This window comes from Thamnophis sirtalis, unplaced genomic scaffold (genome assembly GCF_051295495.1).
Source record: "Thamnophis sirtalis isolate CommonGarterSnake01/CBP01778 unplaced genomic scaffold, rThaSir2_p1.2 scaffold_3, whole genome shotgun sequence".
NCBI classification, from domain to species: domain Eukaryota; kingdom Metazoa; phylum Chordata; class Lepidosauria; order Squamata; family Natricidae; genus Thamnophis; species Thamnophis sirtalis.
The window spans coordinates 124524301-124543129 of record NW_028261383.1 but is presented as its reverse complement, the minus strand read 5'-3'; the positions used below and the strand labels follow the sequence as shown (position 1 = coordinate 124543129).

The following is an 18829-nucleotide window of genomic DNA, read 5'->3' as shown; positions in this document are numbered from 1 at the left end:
GGGACCATAAGTCGCCTGGGGCGGAACCACCTGGTCGGTTCCTCCTCCCTACGGTGGGGGTTTGGCCTCCGGAAGTCAAGCCTCAGTAGGCAGTGGTCTGACCACGACAGGGGTATGATCTCATTACCCCTCAGACCAAGATCACAAATCCACTGCTCCGAGAGGAATACGAGGTCGAGCATGTGACCCGCTGAGTGGGTTGGGCCCCGAATTACCTGGGTCAAGCCCATGGCTGTCATGGAGGCCATGAACTCCTGCGTTCCGTCAGAGTGTTCACCGAGCGAAGGCAAATTAAAGTCCCCCAGAACCATAAGCCTGGGGAACTCAATTGCCAGCTCGGCTACTGACTCGAGGAGCGAGGGGAGGGCTGCTGCAACGCAGTTGGGAGGCAGGTACGTTAGCAGCAAACCCACTTGACCCTTGAGGTCCAACTTCACCAGCAGGGACTCACACCCGACAAGCTCCAGAGCAGGGATCCTACAGGGTGCTAAAGACTCCCAGATAACAATAGCCACACCGCCACCCCTTCCCTGGGCTCTCGGCTGATGATGCACCTGAAATCCTTCTGGGCACATCTCTACGAGGGGGACTTCTCCCTCTGGGCCCAGCCAGGTTTCAGTAATACATGCCAGGTCTGCCCTCTCGTCAAAAATTAAGTCCCGGACGAGGGGAGCCTTGTGAACAACAGACCTGGCATTTAGCAACAACAGCCTGAGACCAGGGTCCTGACTACTCGCGCCATCTGGCCTCGGAGTGGGACTCATAGGGCCGGAAGGAGGGATCTCTGTAATGTAGCGAGCCCTCCTTCCCCGGTAATGGCCAGCCCTAAAGTCCCCGCCATATCTGCCCCTCCCTGTTACGACCGCAATGCTCCGACCCACTCCCGTGGCAGTAGCCCCCCCAACCACCCCGGTGACCCCCGCATTCCCCAGTAGGCCCTCCGAGTCAGGCATATTCATTCACTCACACAAGCAATCCCCACGTTAAAGTTAAAACAGAAAAATACAACGATAATTGCAATAAAAGTGGGAGCATTCACTCGATTACAAGCATACACATACATATCCCATGCTAAGGCAGAAGGAAGGAGAGAAAAGAAAAGAAAGAATTTGTTTAAAAGAAGAAATAAAAATGCGCAGCTTTTAAATTAAGATTGCGAGTTCAAAGAGAGTCACATGGCTCTCAACAGATGGTTCTGCAGCTGATAGTAATGATGTTAAAGCAAAGGCTGAGTCACGGGGAAAAGCCGGGGGAAAGGAGCGTCTGTGAGGGTTGTAATGATGGTAGTCACAATCACAGTCACAATCACAGTCAGTCCCATAAGGTGGCCAGTCTCTACTGACACCCGAACCACGTCCTCTAAAATAATCCTGGTTTACTAAAGAGACCGGGAGTTCAACAGGCCGGGCAATGTTGGTCAAAAGGTCCTGCGGGGGTTCAGTGCGAACACACAATGCTGCCATCATCTGTCCACCCGCAGCCCAGTCCCGGAGTTATTCAAATTGCATAATTTCTAGAACAGGGGTGTGAAACTCGTGGCCTGTGGGCCAGATGTGTTATGCACTGGCCACGCCTATCCTTGTTTTAGCAAAGGGGGGAAAGTCACGTTACAACACTAGTTTGAAACCCCTGTACTAGAGTAATTTTTTAGAACTTGGATAACAAATCACACTAAGAAAAGGAATATTGACTTTAATGAGGGAGGCATTTGTGACAATCAAGTTTTGGGCTTTTTAATTTAGGGGAAAATGGCATGCTTGTATAAACTTTTAGAAACCACATGCAGTGTGAAAAAGGGGCTACATGATGGCTTTCCCCATAGTATACAGAAGAAAATAATACCTCTTGGATTCAGAGGCTGCACTATTAGAGTTGTTGTACAACAAATGTTAAAAAAAGGAAATACGTTGCTGGATTAGGCACATTTTAATCTGGTTCATTAGGGCTGTTTTGATATACAGACTCATAATTGTTTTCATTTTTTCAGTCTCTTCACATTGTCACAAATGCTAGGAATGTAAATATTTTTAAAGAAAGCATTAGCCCACATTATTCATAATGTGTTTGAGCTGGACTGAACTGGACTGAGTCAGAGAAGTTCTGTACTTATACAGAAAAGATTGATGCTTATATTGGAGATCTGAGCCCAGTGTGAACAAAACAAAATGAAAACCATTGTTTTTCATCACTTGTTATGCATGAGAATTCCACTCATGAGTTCTGTTACTTCTTTTCAGGTTCTCGGCACAGCCCTTCTTTGTGGGCAGGTACTAATGGGGGCACAGTGTATGCCTTCTGCTTGCGCATTCCTCCAGCAGAGAGAAGAATGGATGAGCCTGTGAGAGCAGAGCAGGGTGAGTGAAACACATTGATAAACTGCATTTAGGGTTGAGGATGTGATTATCGTATCCATTCTATCAGAAAGAACTGGCTCATGATTTTTTCATAGATGATAAATGGTCTTGATGAGTTCATAGTGTAACAGAAAATCAGAAAATGACTTGGCTGGGTATATTACCAGCCTTAGATATTTGGTGAATGGATGTGCTACACCATTTATACATGGTGTAGTGTTCTGAGCTGCAGAGACCCATGGAGATGGCTATAAGGTTTATGCAAGCAACATTCACACAGTGTGCAAAAGAGACGATCAACAAGTTAAAAAAGGAACAAAAAGGCCAAAGTGCATCTCCACCAGCAACCAACATCCACATGAGCATAGAGTAGCACCAAGATTAACATCAAACCAACAGTCAAGAAGAAATCAAGGAACTGCCAAATAAGCTAATATTCAACAGTCTAACCAAAAACCCACCAAGATCACTCCCACCAACAATGATGGGGCAAGCCACTAGAATATCAACTGAGGGCAACTTCCACTCAGGTAGCATTGATGATGTTACCTAGTTTTGGTAATGAAATATCTGGAAAACAAATCGAGCTCAGAGAGCAACAAGGACCCCTCATTATCCCCTCATGCTTCCACATCAATTATCAAATTTCTTTTCAACCATAGTTTTTTTTTATTTTTGCAATTGCCTGCAAGGGAAGTATGATTGTGAGATAGTAACTAGACAAGGAAATTAGAAATTTCCATTCTCCATTCATAGTCTAAAGCCACATTAGCTCTTCTTGTATTTCATCTGAGTCATGATGAAATCATTAAGGCACTAACAATGCATGCAAAACAAGGGAGCTGTGTTCTATCAGGAAATTAATTAAGTTAGCTAAAGAATGATTTTTTTCTTGCATAACACCTGACACTACAGTTCTAATAAGCCATGAGCTAAACCAATTATAAAAAGCTAAGGATATACAAAAAGCAGCTTAGGAAACATCACAATAGAGTGAGCAGTGGTAATAGTGACAATGAAAATATCATAAAAGCAATATAATAAAGGAAAAAACACAAAACTGGACACAAATGAGATACAGGAAGGTAAGGTGGAAAAAAGAAGCGTTGAAAATAAAATGCAGATAGAAGATTTCACTGAGATTTACAGTCACAAAGGAAAAGTAGACAAAGGGGGACATCTCCAAAAAAAGAAAAAGAAAAAAGAAACCCCAAAATAGTAATGAAAGGAGAACAGGGAAAAACCTGGGGAAAGTTACTAGAACAATAAGAGTAAATACTCTGAAGAAAAGATACAATAACCACAAAAATAGGGGAAAGAAAAAGAAGAAGTTAGGGAAAAGGGGGAGAAGAAGGAAAAGAATTAAAACTGGGATTTTTGGGAGCCCAAGCGAAAATGGTTAAAAGAGGAAGAAGGGAAAAAGAGTTACTTTAGAGACTAAAGAGAATAGTAGTAAGATTATTATTGTTATGTAACTAATTAAGACATAAAGAAATGATAGTATATTCCTAATGGTAGAAAAAAATTGTAAATAAATGCTCTCTGTGCTTAAATTGAATTAGAGGATGTATGCTGTTTATAATAAAATATACCAATGGAGAAAATATGAAATGAAAATTTGGTGTAACTTTGAAGGGGTAATTGAAGTTATTGTTTATGTATTAAGAAAAAATAACTATAAAGATGGAAAATAATATAAGATAATAATTTGGCGGAAAATGAAAACAAAATTATGATGTAAAAAGGACTATGTAATTTAGAGAATGTAAAAGAAAAGACCCGGACAACTCTTTGTTCCTATAATATGTATAATTTGTATTAAAAAAATAAAAAGAAACACAAGCCAAAAAACACATCCCAAAACAAAGCAGCTTCTTCTTCACCAATGTTTTGGATCTAGATCTTGCCTTATTTCTCTGTGCATTTTCTCTTCCTGTTTCTTTAGCCAAAGAGATCCAGCTAATGCATAGAGCTCCAGTTATTGGCATTATTATTCTGGATGGCCAAAGCACTCCTCTTCCTGAACCACTTGAAGTAGCACATGACCTCTCCAAAAGTCCCAACATGCAAGGTTGTCACCAGCTTCTTGTAGTGTCTGAAGAACAACTTAAGGTAACAGGGTTCTCTGTATGTAAGGTTTTGTACACTGTGTGAATGTGTGATGCTCTGTGGAATGCAGTGTTCAAAGAACATCTGGAAATAAGGTGTTAACTCCCTTGCCTTTTCCTTGCTTTCAAGAGGCATTTAGTGACATGTATTACTAAAAACAAGGCTGCCCAGAGTTGAAGAAGCATCCCATAAATTAGGAAGGTTGATTTGCATATGGCAGAAATTCCCAATTTTGTCTCGTCATGCATTCTCAACATGTGTGACTTCTACACAGGGGGAAGAAAAGCTGAGTCATCGTTGTTATCTTCATTCCACCATCATCCAAAATAATTTTAGAGAAGGGATGGAATATTGGGAGCCTAAATTGAGCAGAGTCTCCATTAAAATAGGAGGATCTGTGCTGTGGGTAATTGGCAGTTGGTCTTACCTGAACTGTATGTTTCAGAGAAGGTGTGAGAGGAGTAACAGCTGGGTATTAACCAAGCCCTTTTGCCCTGGAGTCTGAGGATAATCTTTTGAAGCCACACCTCTGATCCTCCTCTTGCTCTCCCAGATTAACCGATGGTCGTAGCAGAGCCCTGGAAGTAAAGAACAACAGAACAGCGCAAGCACATATCCTTCCTATTGACCCTGAATGACCACTGAGCTAGCTCAGGCCACTGGCGCAGGGCACCCTAAATAAGGGGGGGAAGTGACTCCTCCCACACCTCTGAAACTTACAGTTCAGGTAAGACCAACTGCCAGTTTCCAGAGTGAGGTGTTGGAGGAGTAACAGCTGGGACATACCAAAGCTAGATGTCCTAGGGAGGGATCATTGGGCCTGAGCCCCTCGAGAGTCTAGGACTCCCTGCAGAACCCTCCTACCGAAGGCTGCCTCTGTGTAGGCATCTAGACGGTAATGTCTAATGAATGGTGAAGGAGATGCTCAGGTGGCGGCCCGGCAGATCTCCTCTATGGGAGCCTGGGTGGCCCAGGCTGCTGAGATGGCCGCACTTCTGGTGGAGTGCGCTGTGATGCCCTCTGGAACCTGAATTCCCCATGCCTCGTAGGCCTGTGAAATGGCCGCCCTGATCCACCTGCTAATGGTGGCCGGGGAAACCTTAGCGCCTCTGGTGGAAGGTTGATATGACACGAAAAGGGCTTCTGAACGCCTAAAGGGAGCCGTGCGCTTAAGGTAAATGCGCAAGGCTCTTCTGACGTCCAACCTGTGCCAAGATCTTTCCCTATCGCTGGAGGGCTGTGGACAGAAGTCCAGCAGGACTATCTCTAGAGCCCTGTGGAAGGGGGAATTGACCTTGGACATGAACGCGGGGTCCAATCTGAGGATTACTTGGTTCTCTAGGAATGTGCAGAGGTCCGCTCTGCTGGAGAGAGCGTTGATCTCAGAAACTCTCCTGGCCAAGGTGATGGTGACCAGGAAGACGACCTTAAGGGTCAGAAATTGAAGGGATACATCCCTCAAGGGTCCGAACGGTGCCTCCGTCAAGGCCTGGAGACCGTAGGTAGGTCCCAGGAAGGGAATCGATGGACCGCTGGGGGTTTCAGATTCGCCGCTCCCTTGAGGAAGCGCCTGAGGACCGGATGTTGGGATAAGGGTGGAGCGTCCACCCCCCCTCCCACCCCACCCCCAGGATGGTGGAAAGGGCTGAGACCTGTCTCCTAAGAGTGCTGGGGATGAGGCCCTTCTCCAAACCTTCCTGCAGGAAGTCCAGGACCTGAGGTACCAAGGCCGAGGCAGGCTGAATGTCCCTTGCTTTACACCAGTCAGCAAAGGCCACCCAGGAGGCGTTGTAAATGCGGGTGGTAGATTGCCTCCTGGACGCCTCGACGGTCCTAATGACCTTGGAGGAAAATTGGGCCTCTCTTAGCTGCTCCCGCTCAATCGCCAGGCGGTCAGATGGAGCCACTCCGGATCCAGGTGCTCCAGAGACCCCTAATGTAGAGACACCTCCCCCGGGGGGATCCGCCAATGGGGAGCTGAGGACAGTTCCACCAAGTCTGCTAACCGGGGGCAGCGTGGCCAGAAGGGAGCCACTAGAATCATCTCTGCCCCCTCTGACACGAGCCTCCTCAGAACCCCAGGAATGAGGGGAAGGGGGGGAAATGTGTAAAGTAGACCTGGTGGCCATCTGCAGCGGAGGGCGTCCGTGTCCATGGCTCCTCTGGAGGAAAACCTCGCTATGAAGTTCGGCAGCTGGGCATTCGTTGGAGTTGCGAAGAGATCCACTGTCGGTTGTCCGAACCTTTCACAGATCCGCTGGAAGACGCTGAGGTGGAGCTGCCACTCTCCGTTGGCGACCATCTCCCTGCTGAGCCAATCTGCTTGCTGGTTCTCGGTCCCGGAGATGTGTTCCGCTCTGATGGACTGGAGATGTCTCTCTGCCCAGTTGCCTAATTGGAGGGCCTCGTCGCGAAGGGCCTTGGAGTGAGTGCCCCCTTGCCTGTTCACGTGGGCCTTGGCTGCCACGTTGTCCGTCAGGACCAGGATGTGGTGACCGGTGACTCTGGTCTTGAAGTGTTGTAGGGCTAGGTGGATGGCTCTGAGCTCCAACTAGTTGATGTTGTTGCGCAGATCTGTTGGAGTCCAGCGTCCCTGGGCTATCTGAGCTTCCAGGTGTGCTCCCCAGACTACCCTGGAATTGAGTTGTTTAAGATCCAGGATAGCTCTCCACCCTCCTGAGCTCTTGGGGACCAGAAACAGGTTAGAATAGAAACCGGAACCTCTCTCCCCCTCTGGGACTTCTTCAATGGCCTTGATAGTTTGAAGTTTAATAACATTTGTATGCCGCCCAATCCCATGGGACTCTGGGCGGCTCACAATACAGTAAATAAAAAAAAAAAAGAGGAAAGAAAAGATAGATTTAAAAAACACATCATGCACTCCATTCTGAGTGGGGCTGGATATCCAGAAGGTGTTCGATGGCCTTAAGTGCCCGTTTGGCCGGATCAGCAGAGGAGGTGAAGATGCAGAACCTGTTAGGGGGTTGCGAGCGGAACTCCAGGTGTAACCCGAGCTTAACTGTCTGGAGGACCCACTCGTCAAAGGTGATGCGTTCCCAGGCATCCGCGAAAAGGGTGAGGCGACTGCCAATGGGGTGATCCGAGGCTAGATCACTTGAACCTGCGGAATGGGCGACCACCTCCTCCTCGAAAGGGCCGCTTGCCCTGCTGCTGGCCCCTGAATCTGTCCCTAAAAAACTGCCTGTCCCCCTGTCTGTGGAACCTGGGGGGTTGGTACCTGTGAGCCTGAGCCTCCAAATCAGGCTGGCGGAAGGATGTTCTCCTGGGGTAGGGGGCATGTTGGTTATCCGACCGTCTGGTTGTGGCTGGGAGGACCTTCTTCTTGTTTTTGTCCTCCACCAGAAGCGGGTCCAGCGAGGCGCCGAACAGCTTGTTTCCGACGTAGTCTGCTCCTGTAAGGTGCCATTTGGCTCAGGACTCCGCCTGCCAGTGGTGCAACCACAGTAAGCGCCTGGACGCTACAGAGGAAGCTCGGGATGCATACTTAACTGCATCCAGGGTGGCGTCCGCAGAGAATTGTGTGGCTGCCAGCACCTTCGAAATGGCTTGCAGCAGTCGCACCTCCATGGCCGGTGTTCTGTCTCTCAGCTCTTCCAGCCACAACACCGTGGATCTGTTAAAAAAGGAAGCAGAAGCGGCCGCCCTAATGGCCCAGGTTATTGCCTGAAATGTTTTATGTATCACGGTTTCCGCCCTCTTATCCTCTGGCTTAAGGCAGTTTGCAATGTCTCCCGTCACCACGGATGAGGCTGAGGCTAGAGGGGCGATCGGGTTGTCCACCTCCGGGAGCTGGAGTGCCTGGTCAAAGGTGGGGTTGAGGTTATAGAACCTCCGCTCATTGCCCCCCGGGTTGGGGAAGGACCCTGGTTTAACCCACTGAGATTTTAGGACCTCCATGAACATCTCTGGAGTTGGAATCTCCTCCTTTTTTATCAGGGGTCTATGAAAGGGGCCCTTTTTCCTCCCCTTACTGGTGCTAGGTGTGGCAATGGTCGGCCTGGGTTCTGGAGGGGGATCCAGGTCCGGAGTAGGGAACTAAATAAGGAGGGGGGAAACAGGCACGTGATGTTGGGGGCCTCTGTAGACTGAGCATCCTCATCCTCAGAGAACCCCACGTCTTTCAGCTCCCCTTCTTCTAAATCTGAGGCTTCACTGGCAGCGGAGGGAGAAGGGGACCTGTGCTCTCTGGCCACAGAGGCTCTGGGAAGAGTCTGATGATCCCTGGGCTGGTCCCGGGATGATCCCTGTTGTGAGGCCTGGGGTTGGTGCTGCATCCCAGCAGCCATCACTTGAGTTAAGGCCCTGGCTAAAACCTCCTGGAAACTCTCAGGTAGCTCTGGTAGGGCAGGGCGGAGTTCTGGAGGTTGCAGATGATCCCTTGCCTCTGGTGAACTTGGTGCCAGTCTGGGCCTAGCTAGGCTGGAAACCCTGCGACCAAAGGGATCCCCCCCTCGTTTCAGAGGAATGAGCAGGCGAAAGGGGGGGCGAAATGGAGCTACGCCTTCTGCCTGAGCTCCTGGGGGAACCAGGAGAGGATGCCTGGGCCTCTGCCAGTGCAAGGAGCCTGCAGGGGGAGCGTGACCTAGAAGGCGATAGGCTGATGGTCGCCCTAAATCTCCTAGATGAGGCCCTGGTAGCTCTGCCTCCTTTAGGGTGTGTCTCCTTAGTGGATGCCGTGGGGGTGTCCTTCCTAGTGGGAGACCTCCCTCTGGTGGCCTGGGAAGCTCCCCTGGAGGTCCCTTCGGCTGGATCTGGGGCCCCTAGGGATCTCTCTGTCCAGCATCCCCGCTCCTCGCCGCGTCTGCCTTGCACTTTTTCCCGCTCATCTCTCCTCTCTCTGCCGGCTCAGCGGCTTCTTCTTCTTCCAGCCGCCGATCCGCGGCTCAAGCGCTGTCCTGCACCGAATTCAGTCCCCTCTGCGGATCCACCGGCAGAGTGGGGGCCGCTCTAGGCCTCTTCTGGCCTCCTCGGTGCTTCTTGAGCACTCCCGGCTACCGTAGATGATTGCCGGTCACGTGCTCAGCCACATGCTCCTATTCAAAATGGCGGCCGCCGGCTTGCGACCCGAGCCTCTCTGAAGCTGGAGAGCGCTGGGGCGATCCTCTGTGGATCCCCAGTCCTCCGGAGTCCTAATCGGGCGGCTGAAGTGCAAAGGCCTCTCCACGCACTCCGATCGGTGCGGAGGCTTCCTCTCCTCTTACGTGACCGTCCGGCCACTTGGGGAGCTTGCGCGTGCTAGCAGGGCAGCAAGGCCTTTGCTAGCAGCGCTGAGCACGTTGGAGGAGAGATGCAGTGCTGGATCTTCTTGGTGAGAGGAAAAAAATTGCTAGAGAAAAAAACCTACACTAGAAAAACCTCTAGATTTCCAAAGTGAGGGAGAGTCAGAAAACACTCCTTCTGGGCTGAAGTCTGAGGTTAATCTGGGAGAGCAAGAGGAGGATCAGAGGCGTGGCTTCAAAAGATTATCCTCAGACTCCAGGGCAAAAGGGCTTGGTTAATACCCAGCTGTTACACCTCACTCTGGAAACTGCCCTATGCTTCTGGAAGTTGAAGAGAACAATTACTTGAAAAGCAGGAGTACAAACAGCCAGTAGACGCAACCCTCCCTTGCTTCTCCCCCAGCTACAGAATACTTAAACATTGGTTCATCACTTCTAGCTCTTCACTTGACACCTTTTCCCAATTTATATTTGGTTTGCTGGCTTCTTAAAAAGAAACCAAATCAGGCTCAAGTTGAAGACAGTACGCTGGGCTCCTGCTAGCAAATAAGTGTACTCCGTTTCCTGATTTTGTTTATAGAAAAATATTTGCAAGTAGTGAGAGTCAGATCCTGGCCATGTAGAAAATTCATTCATTGCTTTCTGTGGCTTGAGGCAGAAAATCATTGCTTAAAAAAAAAAAAAAACCAGGCTCTTTTGCTAGTGAAGGAGGGAAATGCTGCACTTTTCTCATTACAGGTTGACTGGCAGAAGCTTTGATGTAATTCTTCCACTCAGGAAGGAAATGATAGAATTTGTTCATGTTGGCAGGTTTTCACTTTGCCCAAAGTCATCTCCAAACTGAAGTTGAAACTTACAGCACTGGAAGGCTCCCGGGTGCGAAAAGTGGCCGTTGCCAACTTTGTCAGCTCTAAGACCGAGCATAGTGAGAATGACTTGGCTGTCCTGACAAATCAGGGAGACATCCAGATTATCTCTCTGCCTTCACTTAAAATCCAAGCCCGTTATCCCTGTATTCGCAAGGAGGATGTGAGTGGCATTGCTTCCTGTGTATTCACCCGATATGGACAAGGTAATATGGGGATCATCCATGCGTTACCGTACTTTGGTGTGCTAGGCCTTTGAAACTTTTGAGCCTCAAGTTGAGAGCATAGAGATGTTTTGCCTTTGTACTTATAATACTAGGAAGGCTAAGGAAGAAGACTGGGTTGGGGAAATGGGGAAGAATCATCTCCTTTTGTACTGAAACCAAAATTTTGCTTAAACTGGTCTATTAGTAAAGTGCTCTCTACTTTGATATTTGGAGGGACGCAGTAGCTCAGTGGCTAAGAGGCTGAGCTTGTCGATCAGAAAGGTCGGCTGTTCGACAGTTCAAATCCCTAGTGCTGCGTAATGGAATGAGTTCCTGTTACTTGTCCCAGCTTCTGCCAATCTAGCAGTTCGAAAGCATGTAAAAATGCAAGTAGAAAAATAGGAACCACCTTTGGTGGGAAAGTATCAGCGTTCCGTGCATCTTTGGCATTGCGGCCACATGACCACGGAGACGTCTTTGGACAGCACTGGCTCTTCGGCTTTGAAACGGAGATGAGCACTGCCCCCTAGAGTTGGGAACGACTAGCACATATGTGCAAGGGGAGCCTTTACCTGACCTTTATCTTACTTTAACATTTGCACAAAAGTGCCTTTATGAGGTAACAGCCTAAGGAATCAATATCCATATCCTAGTTGCAATTTTTCATCCTTAGGACTTTTTAAAAAAACATATCCATCCAAAAAAGAGTTAGATACTTCATTGGGATCTCCAGTAATAAAATCAAACTAATCAGTTCAGATGCGACACTGGACGTTGATCATGTAGTCAGCTCTGTATGTTTGTTCTGAATTTAAACCAGCTTTGCTGGTTTAAACCAGCTTTGCTCACGTGCACTTATTTCCAAATAAAGGGATATTTACAGCCTCCATGTATGTTTGTAACCTTAATCTGTTTAGAAGGGAGAATGTGCATATGTAGGACTTTGGGAAACAGGACCCCCCTTGCATAACATCTATCCCTACTCAACTGGCTGTTTCTCCATCATTCCCTTCAGGGTTCTATCTCATCTCCCCATCAGAATTTGAAAGATTTTCCCTTTCGCCAAAGTGGCTGGTGGAACCTCGATGTCTTGTGAAAGCATTGGAAAACAGAGAAAACAGCCACGGGCACAGCACATCTGGCACAGAAAGGACTTCAAAGAAATCAAAGTATGTCTGTTTAGTTTAGTTTAGTTTTATTGCAAATTTATATGCCGCCCTTTTCCCTGAGGGGACTCAGGGCGGCTTACAACAATAAAGGGAAGGGGGTGCAAGACAAAACTTAAAAAGAAAAAAGAAAAAATCGTGATTAAAGAAAATTGGTCATAAAAACACAACATTCACTCAACATTCGGGCGGGGTGAGAGTAATCCTATCCCCAGGCCTGACGGGATAGCCAGTTCTTGAGGGCTGTGCGGAAGGCCTGGACTGTGGTGAGGGTACGGATCTCCACGGGGAGGTTGTTCCATAATGTCGGAGCTGCAACTGAGAAGGCTCTCCTCCGCGTAGTCGCCAGTCGGCACTGACTGGCGGATGGAATTCGGAGGAGGCCTACTCTGTGCGATCTGATGGGACGCAGGGAGGTAATTGGCAGGAGGCGGTCTCTCAAATAGTCAGATCCACTACCATGGAGCGCTTTATAGGTGGTAAGTAAGACCTTGAAGTGCACCCGACGATCAACAGGTAGCCAGCGCAGCTCACGGAGGATTGGTGTTATATGGGCGAACCGTGGTGTCAGAGTTTCTGTCAGTCAAGTCAAGTATCCATTTTGTAACACTTACGAAGTGTAACTTATGTGACAGTAAGGTTGATAATTTTAATATTCTTGTTTTGTGGTTGAAGAACCCAAATCTCTAGGGATCCTGCCCAGTGTTGAACAATACAATGATAATATTGCATATGCATTCATATTACTATAATTTTTGGAATGTAAAATTCACAGAACTATGAAAAGACCAGTGGTGAAATTCATTTTTTTTTACTACCGATTCTGTGGGCATGGCTTGGTTGGCGTGGCAGGGGAAGGTTACTGTAAAATCTCCATTCCTTCCCCACTCCTGGGGGAAGGATACTGTAAAATCTCCATTCCTTCCCCACTCCTGGGGGAAGGATACTGCAAAATCCCCATTCCCTTCCCACTCCCGGGGGAAAGATATTGCAAAATCTCCATTCCCTCCCCACTCCCGGGGGAAAGATATTGCAAAATCTCCATTCCCTCCCCACTCAAGGGGAAGGATATTGCAAAATCTCCATTCCCTCCCCACTCCAGGGGAAGGATACTGTAAAATCGCCATTCGCTTCCCACTCCAGGGGAAGGATACTGCAAAATCTCCATCCCCTCCCCACTCCGGGGCCAGCCAGAGGTGGTATTTGCCGGTTCTCTGAACTACTCAAATTTTCCACAACCGGAAAACCTCCTGAATTTTACCCCTGGGGAAGACCTATCTCCAAAAGAGATCCATGTCTGATGTGGAAAAGATTTGAATAGATGTTGTTCTTTACTCTGTATAAGAGCTTAATGTGTCAATGTGTCTGCTTCTCCCCTGGTGTCCAATCAATTGATTTATAGGGTTTACGAGCAAGTAGTCCTCGAGTTATGACAGCAATTGAAACTGGAATTTCCATTGCTAAGCAATGCAGTCAAACACCATATGATCATATCACTTAGCCTTAGCAATCTCTGAAGTCCCTATTGTATCAAGTGCGGATTGTGGGTCATTAAGTGAGCACCTCCTCACAAGGAGTGTGGGTTGCTGGCAAGACATGCCTCAACCCCAGAGAGGTTTTGGGGTGTGTGTACATGGATGGGGGAGGGGGGATTTACCCAAGCAATTTCAGTGCTTCCCTGCCAGGGAAGCTGGCAGGGAAGGTGGCAGATCATGATCACATGACTCCAGGATGCTGCACTCCACATAAGTATGAAGCAGTTACAAAGTACTCAGATTGAACATGTAACAGCAGGAGTGCTGAGACAGCCAGAACTTTGAGGCTAGTCATAACCATCACTCATTCAATGCTAGTTACTGAACAAGTGGTGATTAACTGAGGACTATCTGAGTATCACTTTTGAATAACCTTAGACTGCTCAGTTGTGTGTTTCTGGGCAAATGAAGCCTGATATTAAGTGGATAGAATAAAGATCTATCTGTGAAACCAATTCACCTCTAGGGGAATGTTCTAGGTCAGGGGTATCAAACTCACGTCGTCATCAGATGACCTATCGGGACTGGCACGTGGGCTGTGAGTTTGACACCCTTGTTCTACGTGTTCTCTTTCTAAATGTTGCAAGTTTAAATAAAACATGGGTTGCTGTAATGTTAGGACTAAAGAATACTGCTTGATCTATCAAGTTCAGAGCCAGAACTATTGAACAGTTGGTCTCATTGGCTTTTTTCTTTTTTTGCAGCAGCAGCATTAGGGATTCAAGACAAACCTCTGGTGAACCAGGTGGTGATGGTAAGTATTTAGAACTCAGTTGCTTTTGTGCCTATCATAGAAAACGATGGTGTCTTGGAATAATTTCCTTGCATTGTATCCCATAGTCATAAGAATAGAATAGAATTCTTTATTGGGCAAGTGTGATTGGACACACAAGGAATTTGTCTTCGGTGCATAAGCTTTCAGTGCACATAAAAGCTATGTGATAAATCATGATCATAGTCATCATAAAAATACATTCATCTTAAATCATAAGATACAACACTTAGTGATAGTCATAGGATACTAAATAAGCAATGAACATAAATCATACTAGGAAGCTCAATAGCAATATAAATCATACAGATACAAGCAACAAAGTTATAATCATAAGTAGAAAAGGAGATAGGTAACAGGAAGATGAGAAGAATAATAGTAATACAACCTTACTAAATAGTTTGACAGAGTTGTGGGAATTAGTTGTTTAGCAGAGTGATGACTTAGGGGGGGAAACTATCCTAGTTGTTCTGTTGTCGTTTTGAGGGTGGAAGTTGAAACAATTTATGTCCAGGATATGAGAAGTCTGTAGATATTTTCACAGCCCTCTTTTTGACTCATGCAGTGTACAGGTCGTCAATGAAAGGCAGGTTTGGTAACAATTGTTTTTACTGCAGTTCTAATTATCTGCTGGTCTGTGTCTGAATAGGTAGTGTGGCAATCCATACGCAACTGGGTGCTACAGGTGCAGAAAAATTAACCAAAACTTTAGAAAACATTTTGGAAAATTTCATGACACCCCCCACCCCCCAAGAAAGAGCTGAAACGGCAAGGAAGAAAACAATTTATCACAAAATATCAGAAACATCCTCCATCTGTGTGCACAGACACACTGCCCCTATCACCACACACTCCCTTACATACCCATGCCTTTTTAACCAAGAGTTAATTTTTGGTTATTTAAATACACTCTATAACTATGTGGTGAATTCTGGGAAATGAAGCCTACATATCTTAAAGTTGCCAGATTTGAGAAACACTGCTCTAGAGGCATTTAAAAAGATCCAAAGATCTAGTCTCTCCACAGCATCCTTTTCAGGTAGCATCTCTTGGCCTGGTAAGAAATGGAGCAGTAATGTTTTACTCCTTTCCATCCCTATGACCAATTCATCAGTAGATTGGTAGCAGGGAACGTTATAATTCCCACTTCAGGTTCAAGCAGTTGGTTTACCTTATTTTTGTTAGAGTTAAATGCTGTTTTGTTTAACTCTCCTTGAACAATTAAAGCATATAACTAGTAATACTACTAATACTAATAACAGTTAATTAATAGGTGCTATGTCCATGTCTCTGCATGGTATGAATCACCTTTCTTCTTTGTCATTTTATGGTAGATTTGAATTTCAAAATTGGGTTTTGGTATGCAGAAGTAAGTCGTGGCCTTGGTTGCTCAGAGGATTTAAGGACCTGTCAGCCATTTTAATAACTTTTAAAACATTTGCTTTCTCTTTCTGTGTTGATACATTCACTCTCAAAGTCCTATTTTTGCCTCCAGACTGTGAGAATTAGTTGCTTTAATATTAATACATATATTTTTCCAGAAAGAATGACTCTTTCTGTGTTGATACATTCACTCTCAAAGTCCTATTTTTGTCTCCAGACTGTGAGAATTAGTTGCTTTAATATTAATATATATATTTTTCCAGAAAGAATGACTGATAGGCTGATGGAACACGCCCTTCTCAATGATGAAAGTAAGAAAAAGGGTTGGGAAATGGACTTTTCGTGGAAATTATCCTAAATATTTTTACTAATGCAGTTTCAACTCCTTGTTTTTCCACCCAAAGGCATATAACTTCAATAGATTTCTTTCTGAGTTGTATGTTTTGTGTGTTTAACAGATCAGACTTAATATATCTGAGATGACTAATAGGCATTATTCAACATAGCTGGCCATTTGTGTTAGTATAGTCTTTGTACAACATGTATAACAACGAAATTGGTTTTAGCCTCACTGGTGCAATCCATGACAAAAAATACAAATAACATAAATAGTATAAAGAATAATCCCTATGCAAGTAATTAGGGGGGAAAGAGAAAGAAAAAGAAAAACTAGTCATACGTTTCCACGTGTGCGTGGAGTGATTATGGTTGTGTTTAAGAGTCTCAAAGCGCAAGGATAGAAACTATTTTGAAACCTATTTGTTTGGCTGGCTATACTTCGAAGTCTTCTGCCCGATGGTAGAAGTGCGAAGAGACACTGACCGGGGTGTGAATCATCTCGTGAGTATCTTCCTTACTCTGCTAAAGCAGCGAGACCTGGTGATGTCATCCAGTGGTGTTAGAGGGCGACCAGTGGTTTGTGTATGGTGTGTGTACTCTTCAATACTTGCATCACATAGTTTCCAGCTGTTGTTCATAATTGCTAATATGCTTAAAAACCAAGCCACATTTACTTTGTGTCTGTTCAGAGCACAATGATTCAGTTACCCCATCTGTGAAATGGACAATGTTAACCCACCTAACAAAGCAGTTTGAGAGGGGTTTCAGTGTCCAGTGTTCTGCAGCTCCAAAATGTTACATTCACTTATTTCTATATTACTTCCAGGCTATGATGATATAGGCACATGTATTTCTCATAACTTATTTTTTCCCCTCCTTTCAGATGTTCTGAAGGAAATCCAGAGTACGCTAGAAGATGGGAGAGGGTGAGTATGATGCACCCATATTTGTGATGTCTGTTAAGGAATTAATTTGGTAGGTCACGAGTTCAGATATAGTAATGGAAAGGGAAGATCAATAATGTTTTTTGGGTATTTTTGGAGATAAACATTCTGAAGGAAGAGGGATGTTACCATTTGGATTCTAATTACACAGCTTTCTGCCAGTTTGGATGAGATGCATGTATTTTTTGTTTTAGGAAGAGCTTTTAAGTGGTAAAAAGACATTAAGATTTTTAAACTAGGTCATGGGTGTCAAACTGGCGGCCCGCGAACCAAATGTGCGCACAGGCCACACACACCCAGCTCCGTGAAAGAGGGAAACATCACGTGACGACAACGTGACGCCATGAGATTGACACCTGTGAACTAGATCTTTTTATAGTAGAGTGTGTAATTGAGTTGTTTCCTTTTTGAGGAGAGAGTCTTTTCTAAATAGTAAATAAATTTGCTTAGAAATAGGAAGTTGCATGTGTGTATGATATATGCATATTATGTTTGTATCCAATGAGAAAATTGAAAGTTGATTAGTGTTAATTGTATGAATTTGGTTTTTAATTTTCCAATTAATTCAGTTTGTAACATTGGAGAGATAATTCTTCTTAGAAAGACAGCTGCTTTTTGTTCCAAAGTTGCCTTTCCAAAAGGCAACTTTCTTGGTTTTTCTCTCTGAAAACTTTTATTTTTTGAATTAACCATGACTGAATGATTAAGAGTCTCCATAGATACAGCTGCTTTTTTCTGAAGCAAACAATCCATGAAATACTGTTGCAATGTATTACTTGCATATGCTTGCTTGGAAAGAAACTACCACTATATACTGTATATGAAAATGATATGGCATAAGCTGGCTATCTCATAATCTCCTGTTTTTCATTTTTTAATGCTTTTTGTTTTCTTCATTTTTTGGTAGGAGTTACTATAATAGAAGTTCAGGAAGAATCCAAATAGGGCATACGCTAAGTAATGGAGGAGGTAAGTTGACTTTATATTTTTACTTGTAGTCGGTATTGAAACATAATAAACTATGGCTTGTTACAAAAATATATTGTTTCCTATTCTTCATTTGGGACTGCTGAGCAATCTTATAAAATTTTTCTCCCTTTAACTGGAATAGGAAACAACTAATTTCTCTGAACCTGAGAATGTTAGCAAACTAGAATTGTATCTAGTTTGAATTTTTCCCAATAATTTTATTATGGTTATTACGGTTTATTTTGAACAAATAAAACTAACAAACCTTATACAAATATACGTATATAAAAAAGTAAATGTGAAAAGAAAAAAAATCCCCCAAAAAAGATAGTAAGAAAAAGATTGTTTTCTCTTCATCCCTAGCAAGTATATTCAACATTAACTATTTATGACTGTCTCTTCAATTACAACCAGATACATCTTCATTCTATATTTCATCCCATTGTCTATAAACTCATTTCTAAATTGCAGGATCCAATCTGGGTCATCTCTAAATCTTCAGCTCTCCTTATTGATCAATGAAGGTCCAGTAAAAATTAACAAAAATAACAATTAAGTATAAAACCTTTCTCTTCATTTAGTCTATATCAGTGGTCAACCTGGTCCCTACTACCCACTAGTGGGCGTTCCAGTTTTCATGGTGGGTGGTAGGGGTTTGCTCTGCTTTATAAATTTTATAAAGTAAAGTTACTTCCCTACTTTATAAATCACCATTACTGTGGAACCAGTGGGCGGTTAGAAAATTTTACTACTAACAGAAATACAAAATTGGCGGTAGATATAAAAAGGTTGACTACCCCTGGTCTATATCAATGGTTCCCAACCTTTTTTGGCTATGTCCCACCTAAGCATCTTTAAAATCCTGGTCCCCCCCCCCCCCATGACATATAATTCTTACTTTACTCACAAAGTGAACTCTACTCATGTGGAAGAAGCCTAAAAGGCC

The 18829-nt window shown here is 44.9% G+C and overlaps 1 protein-coding gene across 4 annotated transcripts in view; it reads left to right on the top strand.

The window, feature by feature from the left end:
- LLGL2 (LLGL scribble cell polarity complex component 2) overlaps positions 1-18829 on the top strand; it is an 84606-nt gene that overhangs the window by 60935 nt on the left and 4842 nt on the right. For 2 of the 4 annotated variants that reach the window (XM_087709937.1, XM_087709938.1), the window contains exons 18-25: positions 2238-2354; positions 4300-4466; positions 10514-10775; positions 11791-11944; positions 14181-14230; positions 15895-15942; positions 16854-16896; positions 17822-17883. In XM_087709937.1, coding sequence (XP_087566063.1) covers positions 2238-2354; positions 4300-4466; positions 10514-10775; positions 11791-11944; positions 14181-14230; positions 15895-15942; positions 16854-16896; positions 17822-17883 — 903 coding nt within the window. Of the gene's footprint in view, positions 1-2237; positions 2355-4299; positions 4467-10441; positions 10776-11790; positions 11945-14180; positions 14231-15894; positions 15943-16853; positions 16897-17821; positions 17884-18829 lie in introns of those variants that run through there. The other 2 variants (XM_087709939.1, XM_087709940.1) reach the window with 2 other exon arrangements.